The 20,490-nt window shown below is 37.2% G+C and overlaps 3 protein-coding genes across 3 annotated transcripts; all 3 read left to right on the forward strand.

Annotated features, from left to right (window-relative positions):
- Positions 1-290: 290 nt before the first annotated feature.
- On the forward strand, positions 291-9,807 carry LOC107566056 (beta-1,3-galactosyltransferase 1-like). The gene is made up of 2 exons (XM_016251431.1): positions 291-366; positions 8,641-9,807. Exons 1-2 carry the CDS (start codon positions 311-313, stop codon positions 9,737-9,739), a joined length of 1,155 nt encoding a protein of 384 aa, XP_016106917.1. The 5' UTR covers positions 291-310; the 3' UTR covers positions 9,740-9,807.
- Positions 9,808-12,096: 2,289 nt separating this feature from the next.
- LOC107566033 (beta-1,3-galactosyltransferase 2-like) lies at positions 12,097-12,948 on the forward strand. Its single transcript, XM_016251396.1, has one exon. The coding sequence runs from the start codon at positions 12,097-12,099 to the stop codon at positions 12,946-12,948; it is 852 nt and encodes a 283-aa protein (XP_016106882.1).
- A 34-nt stretch (positions 12,949-12,982) lies between these two features.
- LOC107566034 (beta-1,3-galactosyltransferase 1-like) lies at positions 12,983-14,246 on the forward strand. Its single transcript, XM_016251397.1, has 2 exons — positions 12,983-13,004; positions 13,074-14,246. Exons 1-2 carry the CDS (start codon positions 12,983-12,985, stop codon positions 14,096-14,098), a joined length of 1,047 nt encoding a protein of 348 aa, XP_016106883.1. The 3' UTR covers positions 14,099-14,246.
- The last annotated feature ends 6,244 nt before the right edge of the window (positions 14,247-20,490 follow it).

Genomic DNA, 20,490 nt, shown 5'->3' on the forward strand with positions numbered 1-20,490 from the left:
TAAAGGAGATTTACAGGCTTTCAAATTTATTTTCAAATTGTTTGGTTAGTATAATGTGAGGTGTGTACACATCAATCAGATGATGCCTATTATGCATTATTTGTATTACAACTCACAAATTTTTTTTTGAATTAAATATGTATGGTATAACTGTGGTCTCTTTGAATACAACCATAAAAACTAGCCCCCCTCCCCCTCATCTTCAGTGAACACCTGTATGAGGTGGGAGGGGCGGAGCCACCTATAATTCTACAGCAGCTTTACCTCTCGGGTTTTCAGCTAAAAGGGCTATTGATTGCCCTGAATCCAGATGCACACATACCAAGACATGGAGGTGAAACTCTCCAACACAAATGGATGGAAGAGGTGAGGTCTTTTATGATTTAAGGCATGAAACTATGCTAAAAATGGATATGCAGATATTTTATGGTCATCTGATGTTTTAATAATGCAATGGTGTGGTAAACTGCAACTGCCTGGATATGAAAAAGTATGCTGAACTGATCATAACTCATAACTACACTCATTCAGGGACAACTTTACTGTACAGAAACATAAATGTAATCCTCTTTGTTCTGTAAAACTATTATAATTTAAATTTAGAAAATTAATTTAGATATATCTGAATCTTGGTATGAAGCAAAATACTACATTAAAACTGTATTTCAGTTAATTAAAATTCTTGTAGCTCCTGTAGATGGTGCTAAAAAAACAAAAAACAAAGCCTGTAGCCTTCCTTAAATACAAGTCACTTTGGACAAAAGTGTGTAAACGTGTACGTTTGATTTAGTTAAATCACATAGCCTAAACTTAAGAAGGAACGGGTACAGAATTGTGAAGTCACTAACAAACGTAACTTAACTAAAGCTAATGAGAGAGTAACAGTAAATTCAGCTATTTTCAAAGCTTTTTCACTACAGGAACTTGCACATTATCAAAATTTAGGTGAAATTTCTATCACCTAATAGCTGCATAATGTATAAAGCAGGGCCAGATTATGACGCAGCGGTGCCCTGGGCAAGGATCGATCAAAGGCCCCCCTCCTTTGAAACTGTGTTCCTTTTTTATTCGAAATATTACCAAATGTGTTAACTATATCATGAAATATCTTGATTCTCAAATATGTGTGTAAATGCATTTTGCACCTTTATAGATTATGTTAGTTGATCTATAAGCTAATGGGCAATGGGCAAAGTAGCATAATAATGTAATCTATTAACTAGGGCCTACACATGAAACCCGTCTTTTTACTTAAAGGTGGCATATCATGAAAATGTGACTTTTCCAGGTTTCTTTGTCTGCACAGACGAGCCCAGAACTCTATTTACAGTCCCAGCCTCAGAGGAGACAACAGAGCGGTGGATTTATTGATTTATTTACTGTATATTGCTGCTACCACACAGATCTATCTTTCTGTCCGTGTGCGCTCAGAAAACCATATATCAGAAGTTTAAACTACTACTGTTTAAAACGCATGCTTTCAGCGCAGTAAACATGATAATCAGAACCAAAACAGATGTTTTTTTAGCAGGTACGAGTTGTAATAGACTTGTTCGGCACACAAATACGTCATAATCATTTATGCCGTGGGGGAAAACAAGCCATTCGAATTAACGCGCGGAGACCTTGTTAGGCGCTTGATCTTTACTTTTTGTGATGATTTCGATTGATTTTTGCTTGGTGCAATGCCGAAAAGTTGCTGTGTGGCGTTCTGTACCTCTAATAAGTTAAAAAACCTGATCTGAAGATGTATATGACTAATAAACAGACGGACTACCGGAGGTAGCACTGAGCCGGTAGCACAGACAGGATACACTATTTACCCTGCAATGATCTGTCATTCGTCCCGTACCGTCCCCCTGCACCGCAACCCATTTCTGATGGGGCTTACAGTAACTTAACCCTCCTTCGCATCACAATCAATTAAATCTCACTCCCTGATATTTTGTGATGTCATAATCTATTAAAACATTTATTTCATATTATTATACAAAATCCCTTAATTAGCAATGGTATTACTATAGTAAAAGTATAGGAGGCTAGCCAAGTTTTTTTGGTGTTTTTATTACCAATTGTAGCCTATAACCACAGTTTTACTACAAATACCATGGTTAAACTATGGTTAGTGTAACAAAACATGTTGTTTTTTACCATGGTTTCGCTATAGTAACCAATAAACATGTTTTTTGGTATTTTATATACATATTTTTATGTTATCTTTTTATTTTTATGGCATGTATTTGTGAAAATGATTAGGCAGCCGCAGCACACACCACATAGAATAACGCTGCGCATTTCAAGGCGCTTCAGTGGACCTTAATGTTACCTGTTTTGTCAATGTTAAAAATCTTTTTAATATATCACTAAGAAAGTACGGCAGGCTTTTAATCAAGTCTTCATCACTTTATTAAAATTAAGCAAAACAAAATGACAAATGTTTACTTTCACAAGCCTTCTCGTATAGGCTTGTAGTAGCCTAAGCTGTCTCTTGCTCAATTAGGTAAGAAAAAATGACGGGAAACGACATCTCTGGCCATTCCGTTGGGTCGTTTGTCCAGTCACAGATACCGTACGGACAGTCCGACCCAATACGGCTCAGTTTTTATGCGTATGTTGCTCTTGATCTAAAAATGATTTTATGTAGGCCATTCTGAGTCAACACCATGGTTTTCACCAAACACCAAAGGACTGTTTTCCCCCACGCCGACTCCACCCACACCGCTATGACGCGACACCGAACAAGTCTACGCCGCAGCTCTATTCTGGAAAAGGGGGTGGGGAGCTGCAGCTCATTTGCATTTAAAGAGACAGGCACGAAAAACAGCGTGTTTCTGCTTCCACTCAAAATAGGCATTTTCAAAATGATATAATAAATGATCTGTGGGGTATTTTGAGCTGAAACTTCACAGACATATTCTGGGGACACCAAAGACTTATATTACATATTGTAAAAATGGGCATAATATGTCACCTTTAAATACCAGATATGGGTGTCATGCCATAAAATATTCTTAATACGACTGAATTTTTATTTAACGTGAACAGTGCTCCAACAGGCGGTACAGGGGGCCGCCTAGGGCCCTGCCTTAAGGCGAGGGCCCCGCGGCCGTGAGGTTGTCAATTAAATTTCAAGGTGTGTTTGACTTGAAGCGGCACGGTGCAGACAGATCGGTGTTTCACATCGAAGTACTGCGAGAGCTATATACTAATGGACAGCTCTGCATGCTTTCCTATCCTATTGCAATACTTTGATGCCAAACACTTATCGATCTGCAGCGCCCCTTTAAGGCAACACACATACAGATGACGCACCAGGGCTGTACAGTGCGTTTAAAAACATTTAATGATGTTTTTGCTCTAAATTCATTTTATAACATCAGTCGAGTGTTTGAAATAACTTCCTTTTCTGATCTGACGTGGTTTCATATCACAGAATGAGGCAAAATCACTTTATAATATTCTATACAGTGATAAAGGCTATGTTGATTAGCATTGCATTATAAATATACTGTACATTATGCATATAAAAAATACCTGTGATGGCTTGAAGAACAGAAATACACAATTTAGTCACAATCGTATGTTTATTGTCTTCATTCTTCATCAGTTAAAACGTCCTATCTGCGTTTTATTCAGCTACTGCAGCGATAGCATATGCCTTTGTCCATATTAGGGATTTCCTCCAACGTGATTTTTGTGAGTATTTCATTTTATGATTTTTTCTTATGACTTATGGTTTTACTGCATGAGGCCACCCTCCGGCTACCAGTATGAATGAAACAGCTACAGCTACTCACTACACCTCATTTTGGGTAAAAATAGGAAAAATATGTTTTTCTCCAGTGTAGAGGAGTTTCTCTCTCTCTCTCTCTCTCTCTCTCAATGGATGCATAATATTTCCTGACAAAAATTATAATTATAATATAATTGTATAATTATACAGTTAATGATTTTTAATCATAATCAGTGATAAATCCTTAGACCTTTCTAAACAATTATAAACCTCCTGCATGTTAACAGGTCATGCTGCAGTTTTCTGTAAACTATATTAATAATAATCATTATCAATAATTATTACTTTGTTTAATGATTTATTTCAGTTAGAACTATAATTATAATTATCAGTAGTCATATTGATATATAAAAACAACCATTTTTTGGGGGCCAAATTGTGCAGATCTACAAACAGGCACAGCAAACTTAGTGTTATTGATCATTTCTGGCAAATAAAGAAAAAGTTTATCTGAAAACTTTTCTAGTTACAGTTCAGATTTTGTGTGCAGATTTTGTTGGTTCAGATTTTGGAATTGAAATGAAAGTGCAATTGTAGTAGAAATGGAATGGGGGGGGGGGGAAAGCATGTTCTGACTGCTATACATAATATTTATTGCTTTAGTATTAGTATTTGTTTTATAAATGCAATGTTGCTCATGATCACAGACAGACTTGTCATATGTTTAAATTGCTATGACAATTTTTACACTAGTGAGGCCTATTTTCGTTGTCTTGCCTAGGGCCCCACAACCCTACAGTCCGGCACGTTACGTGAATTTAATAAAAACATTGTAAGTTATATCACTTTCATTGTCCAGAAATATAGCAAAGAATATTTACATTATTATTATTATCATTTATTATCATTATTTACTTCAGTCTAGCCAGAGTTCAAGCACTCCCCAAAACTCCCATTAAAATCACTGAAGCTGTTTACACTGTGAAATTAATATCTTACTTACATCGTACGCACATCTGCACTTGTTGTTTATGTTGAGAGAACTCGCCAGAGCGCATAGTCTGCTAGTCTGCGCACTGAAATAAACACCGGTGCTTTAGCGATGACTCATCTGAACGTCTCTGATTGGTCATTGCATTCATAAGCGCAACAGAATCACGTGTGATTGGTTATAATGCGCAGCACCTGTAAAAACGCGTCTGTCTCTGGCTCAGCGCCAGCCAAAGCGTGAACGCAGATTTGAATTTAGCAGCTGCTGATGTGCCGCCCTGAACGTTCTAATCACACCGGCGTGATTGTATCAAATACAAAAAAAATTACAAATATTATTCAGCAATTTTTTTTGTCTTTTGGAAGCTGCATTCAAAATCCAATTGGCTCAAAAATCTGAGGGGGCACGGTTGAAATCGCGTCCCTGGTATGAAGCAGAGATAAGGCTTGTTCGACTTCATGACTTCATTCAAAAGCAATGCATTCTAGTTTGAAAATTTGTCCGACTTTGATCCTTACGATCACAAATACCCGCACTTGCGGTCTTTGCACTTGACTAGCCTACTTGTATGACATATTTCCTGTATTTGGTCCGTGTTCAAGTGAGCATGGAGACCACAAGTGTGTGTAGAACTTTTCATCACCTGATGGTCAGTGTTGAGAAGGTTACTTTGGAAATGTAATAGGTTACAGATTACAAGTTACCCTACTTAAAATGAAATAGTAGTGTAACTTTTTCAATTACTTTATTAAAGTAATGTAACTGTAACTGTACTTTTGATTACTTTTTCTAAATTTCTAATGAATGTTTATTTGCAACTGTTAATCATTTTCAAACATTTACACCATGCAGGGTTAATCTTACAGTAGTGCTCAACACTTTCAAAACCCTTCATCACTTGAATTAAGATGATAAATTTGAACACATCCACCACAAAATCAGACTTTAGTACCGCCTTTTACTTTGATATTGCTCTGAAGTTCAATGCAGATTTAAAATCATAAGAAATAGTTAATTTGCATAACTACAGGAAACACTGCATCTAACAATGGTTTGGAAAAAATAGTTAATTAAAAAATAATAATAAATAAAAGCACACTCTAAAAAATGCTGGGTTAAATATAACCCAGTGACATCAACTCGAATACGGTTATCTAATAAGCATGTCCTATTCTGTGTACTTAAATTCCTGAAACATTGGTGTGTCTTTGTATATGATATGACGATAGATTTCTCAAAATAAGTAAAATAATCATGAAGTGACTCAGAGCAGTTCTAGAGATTGTGTTCATGTACTCATATATTGAGGCGGCAGAGGCTGAAAACACTGCAAGCTTCAGTAGGCACTTGTGTTTATGTGTGAAACCGCATGTCTGCACCATTAATTTCCACGAGGGGCGGACTGGGAAAAAAATTTCAGGCCGGGAAATCTCACACTCATACACCCACAACAAATTCTGAAACATGGACAACCCTATTTTTTGTATGGACCTCACATAAAAAAGGTTTTAATCCTTAGGTTGGGGACATAAAAAATAATTAAAAGTTCTCTCCTGAACTGCACCTTCACTAATATTTTTATTTTCAGTCTCTTTATTTTGCCCTGATATCTATCTCTCTCATGACTTTAATACACAAGATTTAACAAAACTATACTTTCTAAATAGCCTACATGTCAAAATTAGAACATCACTACAATATCTTTATAGAAAAATCCTAATACTGAACATGAGTCATGTTTTCCCTTACAAAAAAAAGTACAGTAACCATGTTTTTTTTTTTTTGGCACATGGATTACAATTTGTATTTATTTTTACTACAAATTACATGGTTAAACTATGGTTAGTGTAGCAAAAACCATGGTTAATTTGTTGTTACCATGGTTTAACAATAGTAACCATTGTCTTTGGATTTATAGTTCAATTAAATACAATTCAAGTTTATTTGTAGCGCTTTTCACAATACAAATCATTGCAAAGCAACTTTAAGGCAAATTAAGTTTCTACAATATTTAGTAGTAGCTTATCAGTGGCGACTGTCAGTAAATATACATATGGCAGAAATGTACGGAAAAATCAATTAAAGACGTAATCAAACAGACGATGAACACTATTAACAGCAATTATTAAATGATGCAATCAAACTTATAGCAAAATGTGGTAGTTCTGTATGTTGTTTCAGGGTTGGCATCATCTGAGGTCCTCTGAGGGGTTGGCATCATCTCTTCTCAGGTGTTCTGGATCCAGACCGAAGCTTGTGTAAATCCTAGTTACCACGGGATGTCAATCCTGGGGCAAAAACAGAGAAACAAATAGAGAAATAATTAGCGTAGCTGCTGTTCCAACCAAGCAAAATGTATTTGTTTAACCCAAACTAAAGAATAATAATGTGCATCTGATCAGATATGACTGCAGTACAAGATTATGAGATGCATTATTTGAATGCTTGGCCAAAGAGATGTGTCTTTAATCTAGATTTAAACAGAGAGAGAGTGTCTGAACCCCGAATGTTATCAGGAAGGCTATTCCAGAGTTTGAGAGCCAAATGCGAAAAAGCTCTACCTCCTTTAGTGGACTTTGATATCCTAGGTACTACCAAAAGTCCAGAATTTTGCGACCTTAGGGAGCGTGATGGACTGTAGCGTGGTAGAAGACTAGTTAGGTACGCAGGAGCTAAACCGAGTTTTGTGACCTTAGGGAGCGTGATGGATTGTAGTGTGGTAGAAGACTAGTTAGGTATGCAGGAGCTAACCCATTAAGGGCGTTGTAGGTAACTAATAATATTTTGTAACTTATACAGAACTTAATAGGTAGCCAGTGCAGAGATTGTAAAATTGGGGTAATATGATCATATTTTCTTGACCTGGTAAGGACTCTAGCCGCTGCATTTTGGACTACCTGTAGCTTGTTTATTGAAGATGCAGAACAACCACCTAGCAGTGCATTACAATAGTCCAGTCTAGAGGTCATGAATGCATGAACTAGCTTTTCTGCGTCAGAAACAGGTAACATGTTTAGTAGCTTGGCAATGTTTCTAAGATGGAAGAATGCTGTTTTTGTAACCAATAAAACGGGCAACTCTTTGTTTTACTACCAAATTATATGTAATATCTAACTATTATTAATATTTAACAAACATTGGAAAGGTTTCCGTGACCTCTCGCGAGATCTCGGCAAAAAGTCTCACGATTTATTTCCACAACATGATGCATGATGGGATATACTAAGCCTTGAATACTGCTCCAGAGCGGTATTCGAGATAGTGTGGATTTAGTGTGCGTTAAGGGTGTAAACTCTAAAAATAGTTAAATCCAAAAGTATTGTTAAATGTAAAACATGTTGAAGATTAGCCGATAGGCTGTTGATTCATTAAATGATAAGCTGTTTTCTCTAAAATGATGTTTATTCAGTGTAGTGAATCTTCTCCTCCATTGACATCCATTTAAAAAAACGGCCTCAGGTCTCCTTTCCCACGTACTGACAAAACGGAAGCGTTAGCATTAGCCGTTACGCTTTTTTGGCTAAAGGTTGCAGGCTTGCCTTCTAGTGGCTTTGTATGAAGCAAAGCTCTCACATGTCACTTTCAAACCAAGCAACTTTCTGATGGTCAGCTGCTTGAGGAAATATTTCGCCCTCACACGAAATTCCGCGTGGATTCCTATTAAAACTGCCGAATTTAGAACGTGAAAATTCGTCGTGCCACGGTAGATGTGTCCCAAGTAGCGGTGGAGCGTGACCACTTCACATCACTATTTTAACCTTCTGCTGTGGGAACAATCAAATTCGCTCACCTTAACGGTCACCTGAAACGGGCTCTCTCTCTCATATTGAAAATCTTCATTCTGACGGTTCATGTAATGAATAGATTTATTTAAAACAAACAATTGTTTTAATTGTTTGTTTTTGATCTCTCTTAGATCCAGTTTGGGTCCGGACACAGCTCCACACAGGTGTCACATTAAGACAGGATTCATTCTGCTACTTACATTTGCCTTCTTACTGACTGCCGTTGCTTACCTCTCTGAATTCTCTCTCAAGATTGCTGCGCTCCCCGACACCTTGTATGAAAAAGTGATACGCTCCTATTATGTTGTGATTGGGTACCCATCTGCCAGTGAAAATCAAACTATATTTTTAGCACCCAACAGAGTTCAACAGAGTCCCACACAAGTTCCTACACAAACCACAGACATTTCAGTGCATCATCATGTGGCTCATCCAAGCAACTATCATTTCATCCTGGATGAACCTGATAAATGTAGTCAGAATCCGTTCCTGGTCTTGATGGTCCCTGTGGCCCCTCAAAAGGTAGATGCTCGTAATGCCATCCGGAGCACATGGGGGAATGAAAGCTCAGTCCAGGGAAAAGCAGTGCTGACTCTGTTCTTGGTGGGTTTGACTCGAGGACCTGAAGCTCAACAGCAGCTGGAGGAAGAGAGCCGACAACACAGAGATTTAGTGCAGAGCAACTTTGTAGACTCCTACTTCAACCTGACCATAAAGACAATGGTGATCATGGACTGGTTGGCCACTCGTTGCCCTCAAGCATCTTATGCTATGAAAGTTGATTCTGACATGTACACAGGCCTGGAGAACCTGATGAGCCTGCTATTGGCACCCAACACACCCAGACAGAACTACATTACAGGCTATTTGATGTGGAACCGGCCTGTCGTCAGAAACAAAAACTCAAAATGGTACGTGGCAGAGGAACTGTACCCTGAACCGAAATACCCCACGTACCTGCTTGGAATGGGATATGTTTTCTCCAATGACCTGCCAGAAAAAATAGTTGAGGCTTCCAAGGTCATAAAGCCCTTTAACATTGAGGACGCATATGTGGGCGCTTGTCTGAAACAGTTAGGCATTGCACCCTCATCTCCCCCAGACCCTTCACAGTTTAGAGCCTATCTGGGAAAATATAAGCGAGAGGATTTTCTCAGAGTTATTACAACAATCCTGGGATCTCCACAGCAGCTAATAGACATTTGGAAGGATGTAAAGAGGCCCACATAAAATGAATCAAATTGAATTAGTGGTTGCCTTTATTTGATTAATAAACGACTGTTATGCTGCACATACAATGGCAGACACAATCAGAGAACTAAAGACAAAAAAATGTAAATGCTATTTGTTTATACAGCTCATAAAATAAATGGTTATTTATAAATGTATATTTTTAATTATGTTTTTTTTTTTTTTTTAGAATATTTATATTTAGTTACAGATTTTAAATAAAAAATGTAAATATTCTTTGATTGTTGTCATTTTCAGTTCTGTCCAACTGGAGTGTTGACAAGGTCACATTGGAACATTCATCTTGTATTTTGCATGTCATGCAAATAATGTTGGTAAGGTGAGGTGGCCACTTTCGGACTATTATAATGCTCTTCATTATAACTATTATAAAAGATCTTCAAGACATTTAGACATTATATTTGGAACCATCTGAAATACCAAGTTATCTCATGATTATAGGTATTTTTTTAAGTCCCAGTTGGCATCAGAAACACAACTGAAAACTTTTGCAGATGGAGGAGAATGATTGAAAGATGGGTGGCAACATGATCCTTTTGAGTAACGAAATGATTCTGGAACTTTGCTAGCTCACTGTGACACACTCCATAGCCTCACCAGGTGTTTTTAAAGGATCTAATAGGTCAAAGAAATGACAAGGAGGAGCTCGGTTACAGCGACTCTGAGATATGTACAAGATCGCTGTTACTCTCAAGACAAGGTATGTTCGAACATTTCACAGAATTGATTTTGTATTTTGCAATGACTTATTATACACTCTTAAGAAAAATGGTTCGAAACACTACCAAATTAGGGTTCTTTGGCTCGTAACAATAACATAACTCTTTTTGGTAGAACCGTTTTTATAAGGTTCCATAAAGAACCATTCTTTAATGGTGTAATAAATAAATAATCATTTTAATAATATTAGTATGTTAGTACATATGTGTTGTTAATATTAGTATTATTCATATTATTTTTTAAATATTATTATTAATATTGTTATTAGGGTTTTAAAACCAACAGCATGCTGTCTATAAGGTGCCTTTATTTGTTATTGACATGACATTTTAGCAACAATGGCAGTGCTCTTAACACGTTAGTAGCTGAATACATTAAATGACAACTAAGAACATGACTAAATACATGAAATAAAACACAAAGTAGAAATAGATGTAATGAAGAACAAGTTACAATGACATATCTATACAATCCTCTATAATATCCATCAATATGTGTATATTTTGGTGTAACTGAATGGCACTTTCTCTCTGCAGATGATGTTGTTGTGGAATGTGACACCACCTGAAATACACAATTGAGTAGAGTTACAATGTGTCTCTTCCAGTTGATTATGTAAAAACAATTATGTATTATGCAAAGTATCCTTAACTTATCAGAACTGCTCACACATGTTCTGTTAAACTAAAAAGAGAAAAATACATGATTGGTTAAAATTTGAACGTTTGACATTTAAGAAATGTACCTGTCAAGAGTGTGTTGACAGTCTGTGTAATTGGATGGTTGAGTACCAAAAAAATCAATATTGAAGGTGGCATTGGCAGTTACAGATTTGAAGCACAAAAAGGTGGGAAAGAACCCTAAACTCTGACACAAAAATCTCAGCACAAAAGGGTTCTTCAGGAAGATATGGTTCTAAATAGGACTGTTACTACATGTAAAGAACCTTTCAAGAACCATTTTTAGCGTATCTCTTGTTTTGAGTTTTTATGAAGGAAAAAGTATTGAATTTACATCAGGGAAATGTAATATGATTTTGTTGAGGAGCCTTCAAGCCTCTAAGCACAGTGGTCAAAATCATTTGCTTGTTTCCCGAGAGAAGCACTGTGTTTTTGCATTTGATCAACTCTGTAACAAAGACCCACTTAGAAAAAAAAGGGTTCTTTTGAATCGAAAGGGATAGTTTGCCAAAAAATTAACATTTTGTCATCATGTACTCAAAAGAGAAGCACTGTGTTTTTGCATTTGATCAACTCTGTAACAAAGACCCACTTAGAAAAAAAAAGGGTTCTTTTGAATCGAAAGGGATAGTTTGCCAAAAAATTAACATTTTGTCATCATGTACTCAACCTCAGGTATTTCAAAACATATATGACCTTCCTTCATCTGTGGAAAACAAAAGACTATTTTTTTTGTACCAACTATCCCTTCAAAATTTACATTTGAATAGGAGTTCAAGCTAGATCAAATACATTTTTAAATGAAAACTTTATTTTCTTTTCAGCCTCGTTCAGATGTTCTGTAAGAGTTGGCTACTGGGTGGTCTCCTCATCCTATTTAATGTTTTATTGCTGTATTTCACCGCCACTACCCTCGAAAGAAGAAAGTGGCAGAAAATGGCGAAAAAAACAGAGAACCCCCATATTGCTTACCCTCAAAATTACAGATTTATCCTCGACCAGCCAAAGAAGTGTGAACAGCAAAAGCCCTTTATGGTGGTTATCGTCCCTGTGGCCCCGCAGAACATCGAGGCACGTAATGCCATCAGGACAACGTGGGGCAGCGAGGAGCTTGTCCGGGACAAATTGGTGCTGGTTCTCTTTCTTTTGGGCTCACAAAGTGGTAACGAAACACTGCAGGAGCAACTCCAGAATGAGAGCGAGGAGTACCAAGACCTTCTCCAGAGCAACTTCATGGATTCCTACAGGAATCTGACCATTAAAACCTTGGTGATGATGGAATGGCTCAGCAGGAATTGTCAACAGGTGTCCTACGGAGCGAAAGTGGACGCTGATGTGCTCCTCAATATGAAAAACCTATTACATATGCTTGTGAGTCTGAAATCACTACAACATAACTACATCACTGGCTTAGTATTGTCTGGAAACATTGTCTTGAGAGATCCGTCCAGCAAGTTTTATGTTCCTCATGATGTGTATCCTAAATCCAGATATCCTCCGTATCCTCTGGGCATGTGTTATATCTTTTCTATGGACTTACCAGAGAAGATCCTGCACATCTCGAGGCATATCAGACCTATTTTTATTGAAGACGCATATCTGGGCATGTGCTTGAAGCATTTGGGAATCGCACCTAAGAAACCACCAAATATTGGGCAGTTTGTGGTCAAACCACCACAACGATTCAATCGCTGTTACTATTCTGGACGAATAGCAATACTTACAGACAGTCAGACTCATCTCATTTCCTACTGGAGGGATATTCACTCAGCCAAAAGACCCTGCTGAAAAGCACGTGTAGTGTAAATTTCTTTTTAAAGAAATGAAAATATCTGTAGTTACAGGTTCAGTTTAATTTACAATAGCAGCCTGTTTGTTTTACCCGATAGCTGTGTGTGTCCTTGCTGTGCGAGAGTGGTTCCTGATTTTTCTCCTGGTTCCAGGAATTGCTTTACTACTGTATCTTTCCCCTATGACAAAAGGGCAAGAGGAGAAAAAATCACAAAGGTACCCTCCTGCAAAACAACAAAGCACAGCAGCACCAAGGAAGGATCCTGTAAAAGAAGAACCAGAAATGGACACTGTCCAAGAAGAACCAGGGTTGTACCATGTGGCTTATCCCCGAAAATACAAATTTATCATTGACCAGCCAAAGATATGTGAACAGCAAAAACCCTTCGTGGTGGTTATGGTCCCGGTGCCTCCTGGCGACACTGAAGCGCGCAGTGGCATCAGGAGGACGTGGGGTGGAGAAAAGGTTGTTGGGGACAAAGTGGTTGTGGTGCTGTTTATTATGGGCTTACACAGTGAAAACGATGAAGAAACATTGCAGGAGCAACTCTGGAATGAGAGCCAGCAGTACAAAGACCTTCTCCAGAGCAACTTCCTGGATTCCTATAAGAATCTGACCATTAAAACCATGATGATGATGGAATGGCTCAGCAGGAATTGTCAACAGGCGTCCTTTGCTGTGAAAGTGGATGCTGACGTGCTCCTTAACATGAACAATCTAATAAATATGCTTGTGAGTCTGAACCCAGTACCAGCCAACTATATGACCGGGCTAGTGTGGTACGCAAGCCCTGTCATTCGAAATCCGTTCAATAAGTTTTTCCTTCCCTACAATGTGTACCCCAGAAACACATATCCGCCGTATCCTCTAGGCATGTGTTACATAATTTCTTTGGACCTGCCACAGAAATTTATACAGGGATCGAAGCACATTAAACCCATATATATAGAGGATGCATATCTTGGCATGTGTTTGGAGAATTTGGGTATCGTCCCAACCAAACCGCCAAATATAGAACAGTTTGTGGCGACACCACCGCGGTACAATCGCTGTTACTATTCTGGATTGATAGCTATACTTACGGACAACACAAATCGGATGACGTCCTTTTGGACAGATATTCATTCAACCAGCAATCCATGCTGAGGTGGAAACATCCCAACTAGGATATACTGCAATGTGTCTGATTTTTCTTGTGCTTGTGCGTGTGTGTTTGAGCATTTTATTTGTTTCAAGTGAAACCATGCATCATGCAGTATCCAACTCAGGAACAAAGAAACAAGTATTACATGTATTTTTTATGATTATTTAAAGTTCAAGACATGTCAAAGAATAAGAATTCATCAAGGGAAAAACAATGGAACTGTTATTGCAGTTTTCTTAATTTAATAATTAAATAATAATTTGCTTGTTGATGTACTCTCGTCTTTACCAAATAAAATGGCACATTGTTCTGTTTGAGAACTGGACCCTTACTGTTAAAAGGTTTTCTTGCATAAGGAAAGAAGTGTATTTTCAACTGAAGCCTAAGCTTACACACACTCATGCAGAGGTAGGGCTGGGTATCGAGTTCGATACTTTTTAGGCACCGACCGAATTGCCTCGATACCATCGAGTATCGAAAAACGTCTCGTCGTTCGGTACCAAATTAACGCTAGACAAGTAACATGATTAAAACATCAGTAACCATGTAAACACCAAAACGCAAATTATTCTGATTGTATTACATTTAGAGTATAATGCACCTATTGACAGTATAAGGTTGCGCACGTAGCCTCTCCAGGAGAAATCAAAACGCGCAACACTAAGAAACTCAGCATCCTGAGGTAAAAATTCAAAATGGAAAGTTTTTATATTTAAAATACAGTTAGTTAGGCAACATTTTCACCATTACGACTGTTTAATAGTTATATAAACAGTTCAATAAGCAAATACAATAATTTTAGGTCACTTACATTTTAAGCAGAAACAGCGCATATCTCCAAAGCAACCAGCCTATTCATTGCTGATTGATTCCGTGTTCTGAATGAATCGGTTGAGTCAAAGTTTCATTGGCCCATACATAAACATCTGATGAATCTGCCGTTTGAACGAATCGTTTGAATGAACGACTCAATGACTCACTCATTAAACGCTCACTACTGGCACCTACTGGCGTTTTAATTTAGTTGAAAAGTATAATTTCCACCATAATTTCTTGTTTGTATATTAAAAAATATTTAAAATAATCTCATAATAATTATTTAATGCAGTTGTATTTTTCAGTGTCAATTGAATTTATAGATCAAATGTAAGAATTTGAAATGAAAGTATTAATGAGATTAGTGGGAAAATGCCCTCTATAAAGGTAAAAAAAAGCCCTTGGATAAAAAAACACACAGATTTATATGTCACAGCTGATAGAAAACTGATGAGAATATTGCTTCAGAATAAATCATATTTGCAAAAAAACAAAACACACACACACTTATAAGTATAATATATATATATATATATAAGCTCGAAACTATAGAGCCCCACCCACATAACAAATCCCAATTTAACCCGTGTTTTTGTTTGTTACATTTTGTTCCTTTGTACAGTGGCTTTGAGTCTGTATAAACATCAACAAGCTGAAAAATAAAACCAAAGATTTTTTTAGATAATGTAATCTTGTTCAAATAGATTTCATAAAATTGGTATCGAAAAAGTTACGTTCAGGAACCGGTATTGAAGTCAAGGTATCGGTATCGATATCTAACATTTTTGAACGATACCCAGCCCTATGCACAGGCATTACCTTCAAGGAGGCAAGGGAGGCAGTGCCTCCTCAAAATATTGGATGAAAAAAAAACATTTTTAGCACAAAAATAAAACCACCAATATTACAAAATATAACATTTAAAAAGTGTTTAAATCACTTGTTTTTCTAAAGAAACATTGTCCAACTGTTATCCATTGCTGTTATACTTAAGTATACTTAAGTAAAATATTATGTAATTTTCATTTAAAATCAGCATTAATTGAAGACAGTGAACCAATTCTTGACTCATTCCTCAATTTATAAAAACAACAACAATTACTGTATTTTTGTAAACTGTAGAGTACACACTTTACAATGGAAGTCTATGGGGCAGTTGTAAAGCACTAAAATAATGTTAAACTTAAGTTGACACACTGTTTTGAACATATACAGTGCACAGCATAAATGAGTACACCCCCTCTAAAACTTAACAAATTCAGCAGTGTTATATAGCCCACTGAATCATATTCAGATTAATGCTGGCAGCAGAGGAACCACTCGGGAGAGAACTGCCAGGTGACTTATTTCTTAACATTAAAGAGGACAATGGTACAAGAGGAATACCAAATTATTGTTTTAAGTGTGAAAATATAGCAGAAGTAGCACCAACATTAAAAAACAATGGACTTTTGATAAGGCTCCTGAAATAATCAGGTCTTCACTTTAAGTTTTCTTTGAGTGAAGAGTGAATTTTTGCTAGAGAAATAGCAGGAGAAATAACATGCAAGTGCCTCAGAGCCGGCAAAAGCTGTGAAAAGAGTGACACTTTATCTCACAGAGTATGATGCAGCCTGCAGAAGTGACATGCATGGTTGTTGTCACCACTAGAATTACCTACTGTAGCCAAAGCAAAATAAACTCATTTAACCTCTTCCAAGGCCCATATTGACAAAATAGAGACTTCTGGGAATCCATTCTCTGGTCTCAAGAGACCAAGTCAATCATTTCGGATCCAAAAGCATCCAACATGTTCTGGTGTTGCTAGAGGAGGAGTACAGAGAGAAGTGCCTGGTTCCCACAGTGGCATTCAGTGGTAGTAAAGCTCTTCTATAGGGATGTATGTGTGCTGAAGGTGTGAGGGAGTTGTGCTTTATCAATGCTGGCATGAATTCACACACCACTGTGTGATTTAATACAAAAACTTGAAAAAAAACCCTCCACTCATTCCCTGCATTATTGGGCATTTTTTCAGCATGACAATGAATATATCCATTCTCCTGAGGTGAAAATCCTTCAGTGGACATTTCACTCAATCTTAACACTCTTGAGATGCTGTGGGGGATTCTGTAGAGACGAGCTGAACAAAACTCCCCATTAAAGACCAGGGCATTTAAGGAGGTCGTCCTCCAGGAGTTAAACAGCACAGATGTGAAAATTTGTCATGAACTTGTACACTCAGTGCCAAGAAGGGTCAGAGCAGTGTACTTTAAGTTCTGGAGGACATACTAAGTACTAGAATATTATACATTTTCTGAAGTAAATCTAGGATGTACTCATTTCTGCAATCCTTCATTTAAACAAAATTGGCTAATTTAATTATCTTACAGAAAATATTGGCATATATTTTGTTGTTTTTATTAAGTATATGTTTACTATGTTTCAATTTTGCCATCTTTCCATGAATTATAATAGTGATCATAAAGAAAATACATCTTTTATATTTATTCAGAGGGGGTGTACTCATTTATGCTGTGCACTGTAATAGCCTGTAAGTGTTAACTAGCATGATATAATCAATTTCTGAAAAGCCTCTGGTAAGTTAAATGTCCTTCATCTCATGGGTCATATAAACCATATGTGGAAACTCCCACAACATTTCTATAACCAAAAGTTCATCCACCTTGAAAAGTAGTAACGACTCATAAGGATAATATAAACTTTACAGTTAACATAATATTATTATTTTTTTAACTAAATAATTCTACCTTTAACAAAAATATGAGCTTGAAGATGTTTTAAACTGCCTGAGTTACTTCATGGCGGGTTATATTTTAACTGACATTTAACAGATGAATAAAGTAAATATTAGCTCACATTAAAGGGTTAGTTCACCCAAAAATGAAAATTAGTCCATAAATTACTCACCCTCAAGTCATCCAAGTATATGACTTTCTTCTTTCAGATGAATCCAGTCGGAGTTATTAAAATTTTTCTTTGATCTTTCAAGCTGTTTAATGCCACTCAGCGGGTGTTGCATGCATCAGTCCAAAGTAAGTTAAATAAAAAGCGCCCATCCATTAAAAAAAGTGTCTCCGGGGGGTGAACAAAGGCCTTCTGTAGTGAATCGATGTGTTTTGTAAGAAAAATATCCATATTCAAAACGTAATAATCACTTTAATGTAGCTTGCGCCAACAGTTGTACACAGAAGCAGCTCTGGGCTGATGAGGTATGAGGTCAAGCTTGAAAGATCAAAGACCATTTTAAATATAACTCCGACTGGATTCGTCTGAAAGAAGTCATATACACCTAGGATGATGTATGGGTTCATTTTCATTTTTGGGTGAACTAACCCTTTAAGCTAACCGTACTATTTGATTCCGACTTAACTCCGCCTCAGCCCTGTTTCAGGTACTCAAAGTTATGTCGTCTGTTCTTTTCTACCAACAGTAACTTACAAAAAAAAAATTAAAGGTCAAGGTATCTAATGTGTGTTTTCACTGTCAGCAATAAAGACGAGGATTACCTCATTGTGAGAGCAGCTTGTAAATCTTGTAAGAAAGACCTGTCACCTCTAAAAACATTACAATACATGACCAATGTAAGCCAGTATGTTGACAGCTGAGCACCACACCCATGTGGTTGAGGATTATATTTCAAACCCAGAGGTAATAGGTATTTAGTCTTGAAAGTTACTGAACAGACAACATAACTTTGAGTACCTGAAATAGGGCTGACGTAGATCTACTACATACAAGCAGAAATTTATGTATGTGTAAGGAGAATGTAAGTGTGTGAAAGCAGAATGTATGTATGTGAAAGGATAATGTAAGTGTGTGAGAGTGCCAAAATGAATTATGGCTTGTACGGCCCCTCATACTAGATCCTCTAATATTCAGTATAAGAGCTGCTCTTGCTCGTGTAATATTACTGAATTAAACTCTGCATATGCGCGCCGCGCTGCTCATGTTTATTTGACTTACAGATCATTGGGCTTTTTCTGCAAACAGTCGTAATAAGTCTGGCGAAGTCAATTGTTTGTATCAGAGCTCCTCTGCTGCACTCCGTAGGTCATTCATGATGATAGATCATAATGGCTCTGTAACGGGGCTGACAAGACGTGAGACATGTGGATCCATCTGCAGGCTTTATTTAAGAGACGTGGTAAACAGGCAGGGTCAAAACACTGGCAAACAGGTATATGGCGGGCAAAACACAAGAATAGTCCCAGGGCTAGCGTAGGTCACCGATCAGCAGACAGAATCACAGGGGCAGGATGAGAGGGAGAAATCCAAGAAAACAGGCAAAGATCAGAAACCGCAAAACAGGCAAGGCAAAACAAAACAAGGAAAACACGGAGACTCGGAAAGGGGTACAGGCTAAACAATACTCAGCAGAGAAAGGTGGTTAGAGTGGGTGTTATATAGTGAGTGAGGTGATTAGAAACAGCTGTGTGCAATCAGTGCAGTGTGCAAATCGTGCAAAGAATGATGGGATATGTAGTCCAGGGTGCTATGCAACAGTTTGTGTTGTGCGAGAGTCAATGTAATGGAAAGGGTGACCTCTGGTGGTGAATAAACGGAAGTCTATGGACCGAATTCGTGACGGGCGTGTTATGCAATATGAAAAAAATGACCCCGTTCAAAAGTTTGCATGCACTTGATTCTTAATACTGTATTGTTACCTGGATGATCCACAGCTGGTTTTTTGGTTTGTTTTGTGATAGTTGTTCATGAGTGCCTTGTTCATCCTGAACAGTTAACCTGCCTGCTGTTCTTCAGAAAAATTCTTCAGGTCCCAGAAATTCTTTGGCTTTCCAGCATCTTTTGCGTATCTGAACCCTTTCCAACAATGACTGCATGATTTTGAGATCCATCTTTTCACATTGAGGACAACTGATGGACTCATACGCAACTATTACAGAAGGTTCAAGTGATCACTGATGCTCCAGAAGGAAAAACGATGCATTGTCTTCTGGGAAACATGCAAGTATCTTCTGTAGCTTCTGAGGGGCAGTACTAAATGAAAGAAGAAGAAAAAAAGATATTTAGGCAAAATAAGAAAAATGTACACATCTTCATTCTGTTCAAAAGTTTTCACCTCCAGGCTCTTAATTCATCATGTTTCCTTCTGGAGCATCAGCGAGTGTTTGAACTTTTTGTATGAGTCCCTCAGTTGTCGAAAAGATGGATCTCAAAATCATAGTCATTATTGGAAAGGGTACAGATATGCAGAAGATGCTGGATATTTAGTATACTAAAATATATTTATATTTTAATTACCATAATACAGTTAATAATCAGTTAATAATCATTATTGAGATAAAAATACATATATTTGAAAAAAACTGAAATGGTTATGAAATCAAGTTTTTTAATTGCTCCAATCCAAAGTCAATCAGTTTTCCTGTAGATGTGTGTCTGGCCTGTAGTGGGAAGAATAGACACAAAACACAACTATTTACCCTGTATTACAGATCAAATAGCATTTTTTAATTAAATAATTAATGTAAGCACTTCAGTTTTCACATTTCTGCTTTTAACCCCCCTGTAAGAACTGCCACTGTTGTAAGTACATGCATTACTGTAAGCACACATT

This window comes from Sinocyclocheilus grahami, unplaced genomic scaffold (genome assembly GCF_001515645.1).
Source record: "Sinocyclocheilus grahami isolate Dianchi unplaced genomic scaffold, SAMN03320097.WGS_v1.1 scaffold1042.1, whole genome shotgun sequence".
In the NCBI taxonomy this organism is placed as follows: Eukaryota; Metazoa; Chordata; class Actinopteri; order Cypriniformes; family Cyprinidae; genus Sinocyclocheilus; species Sinocyclocheilus grahami.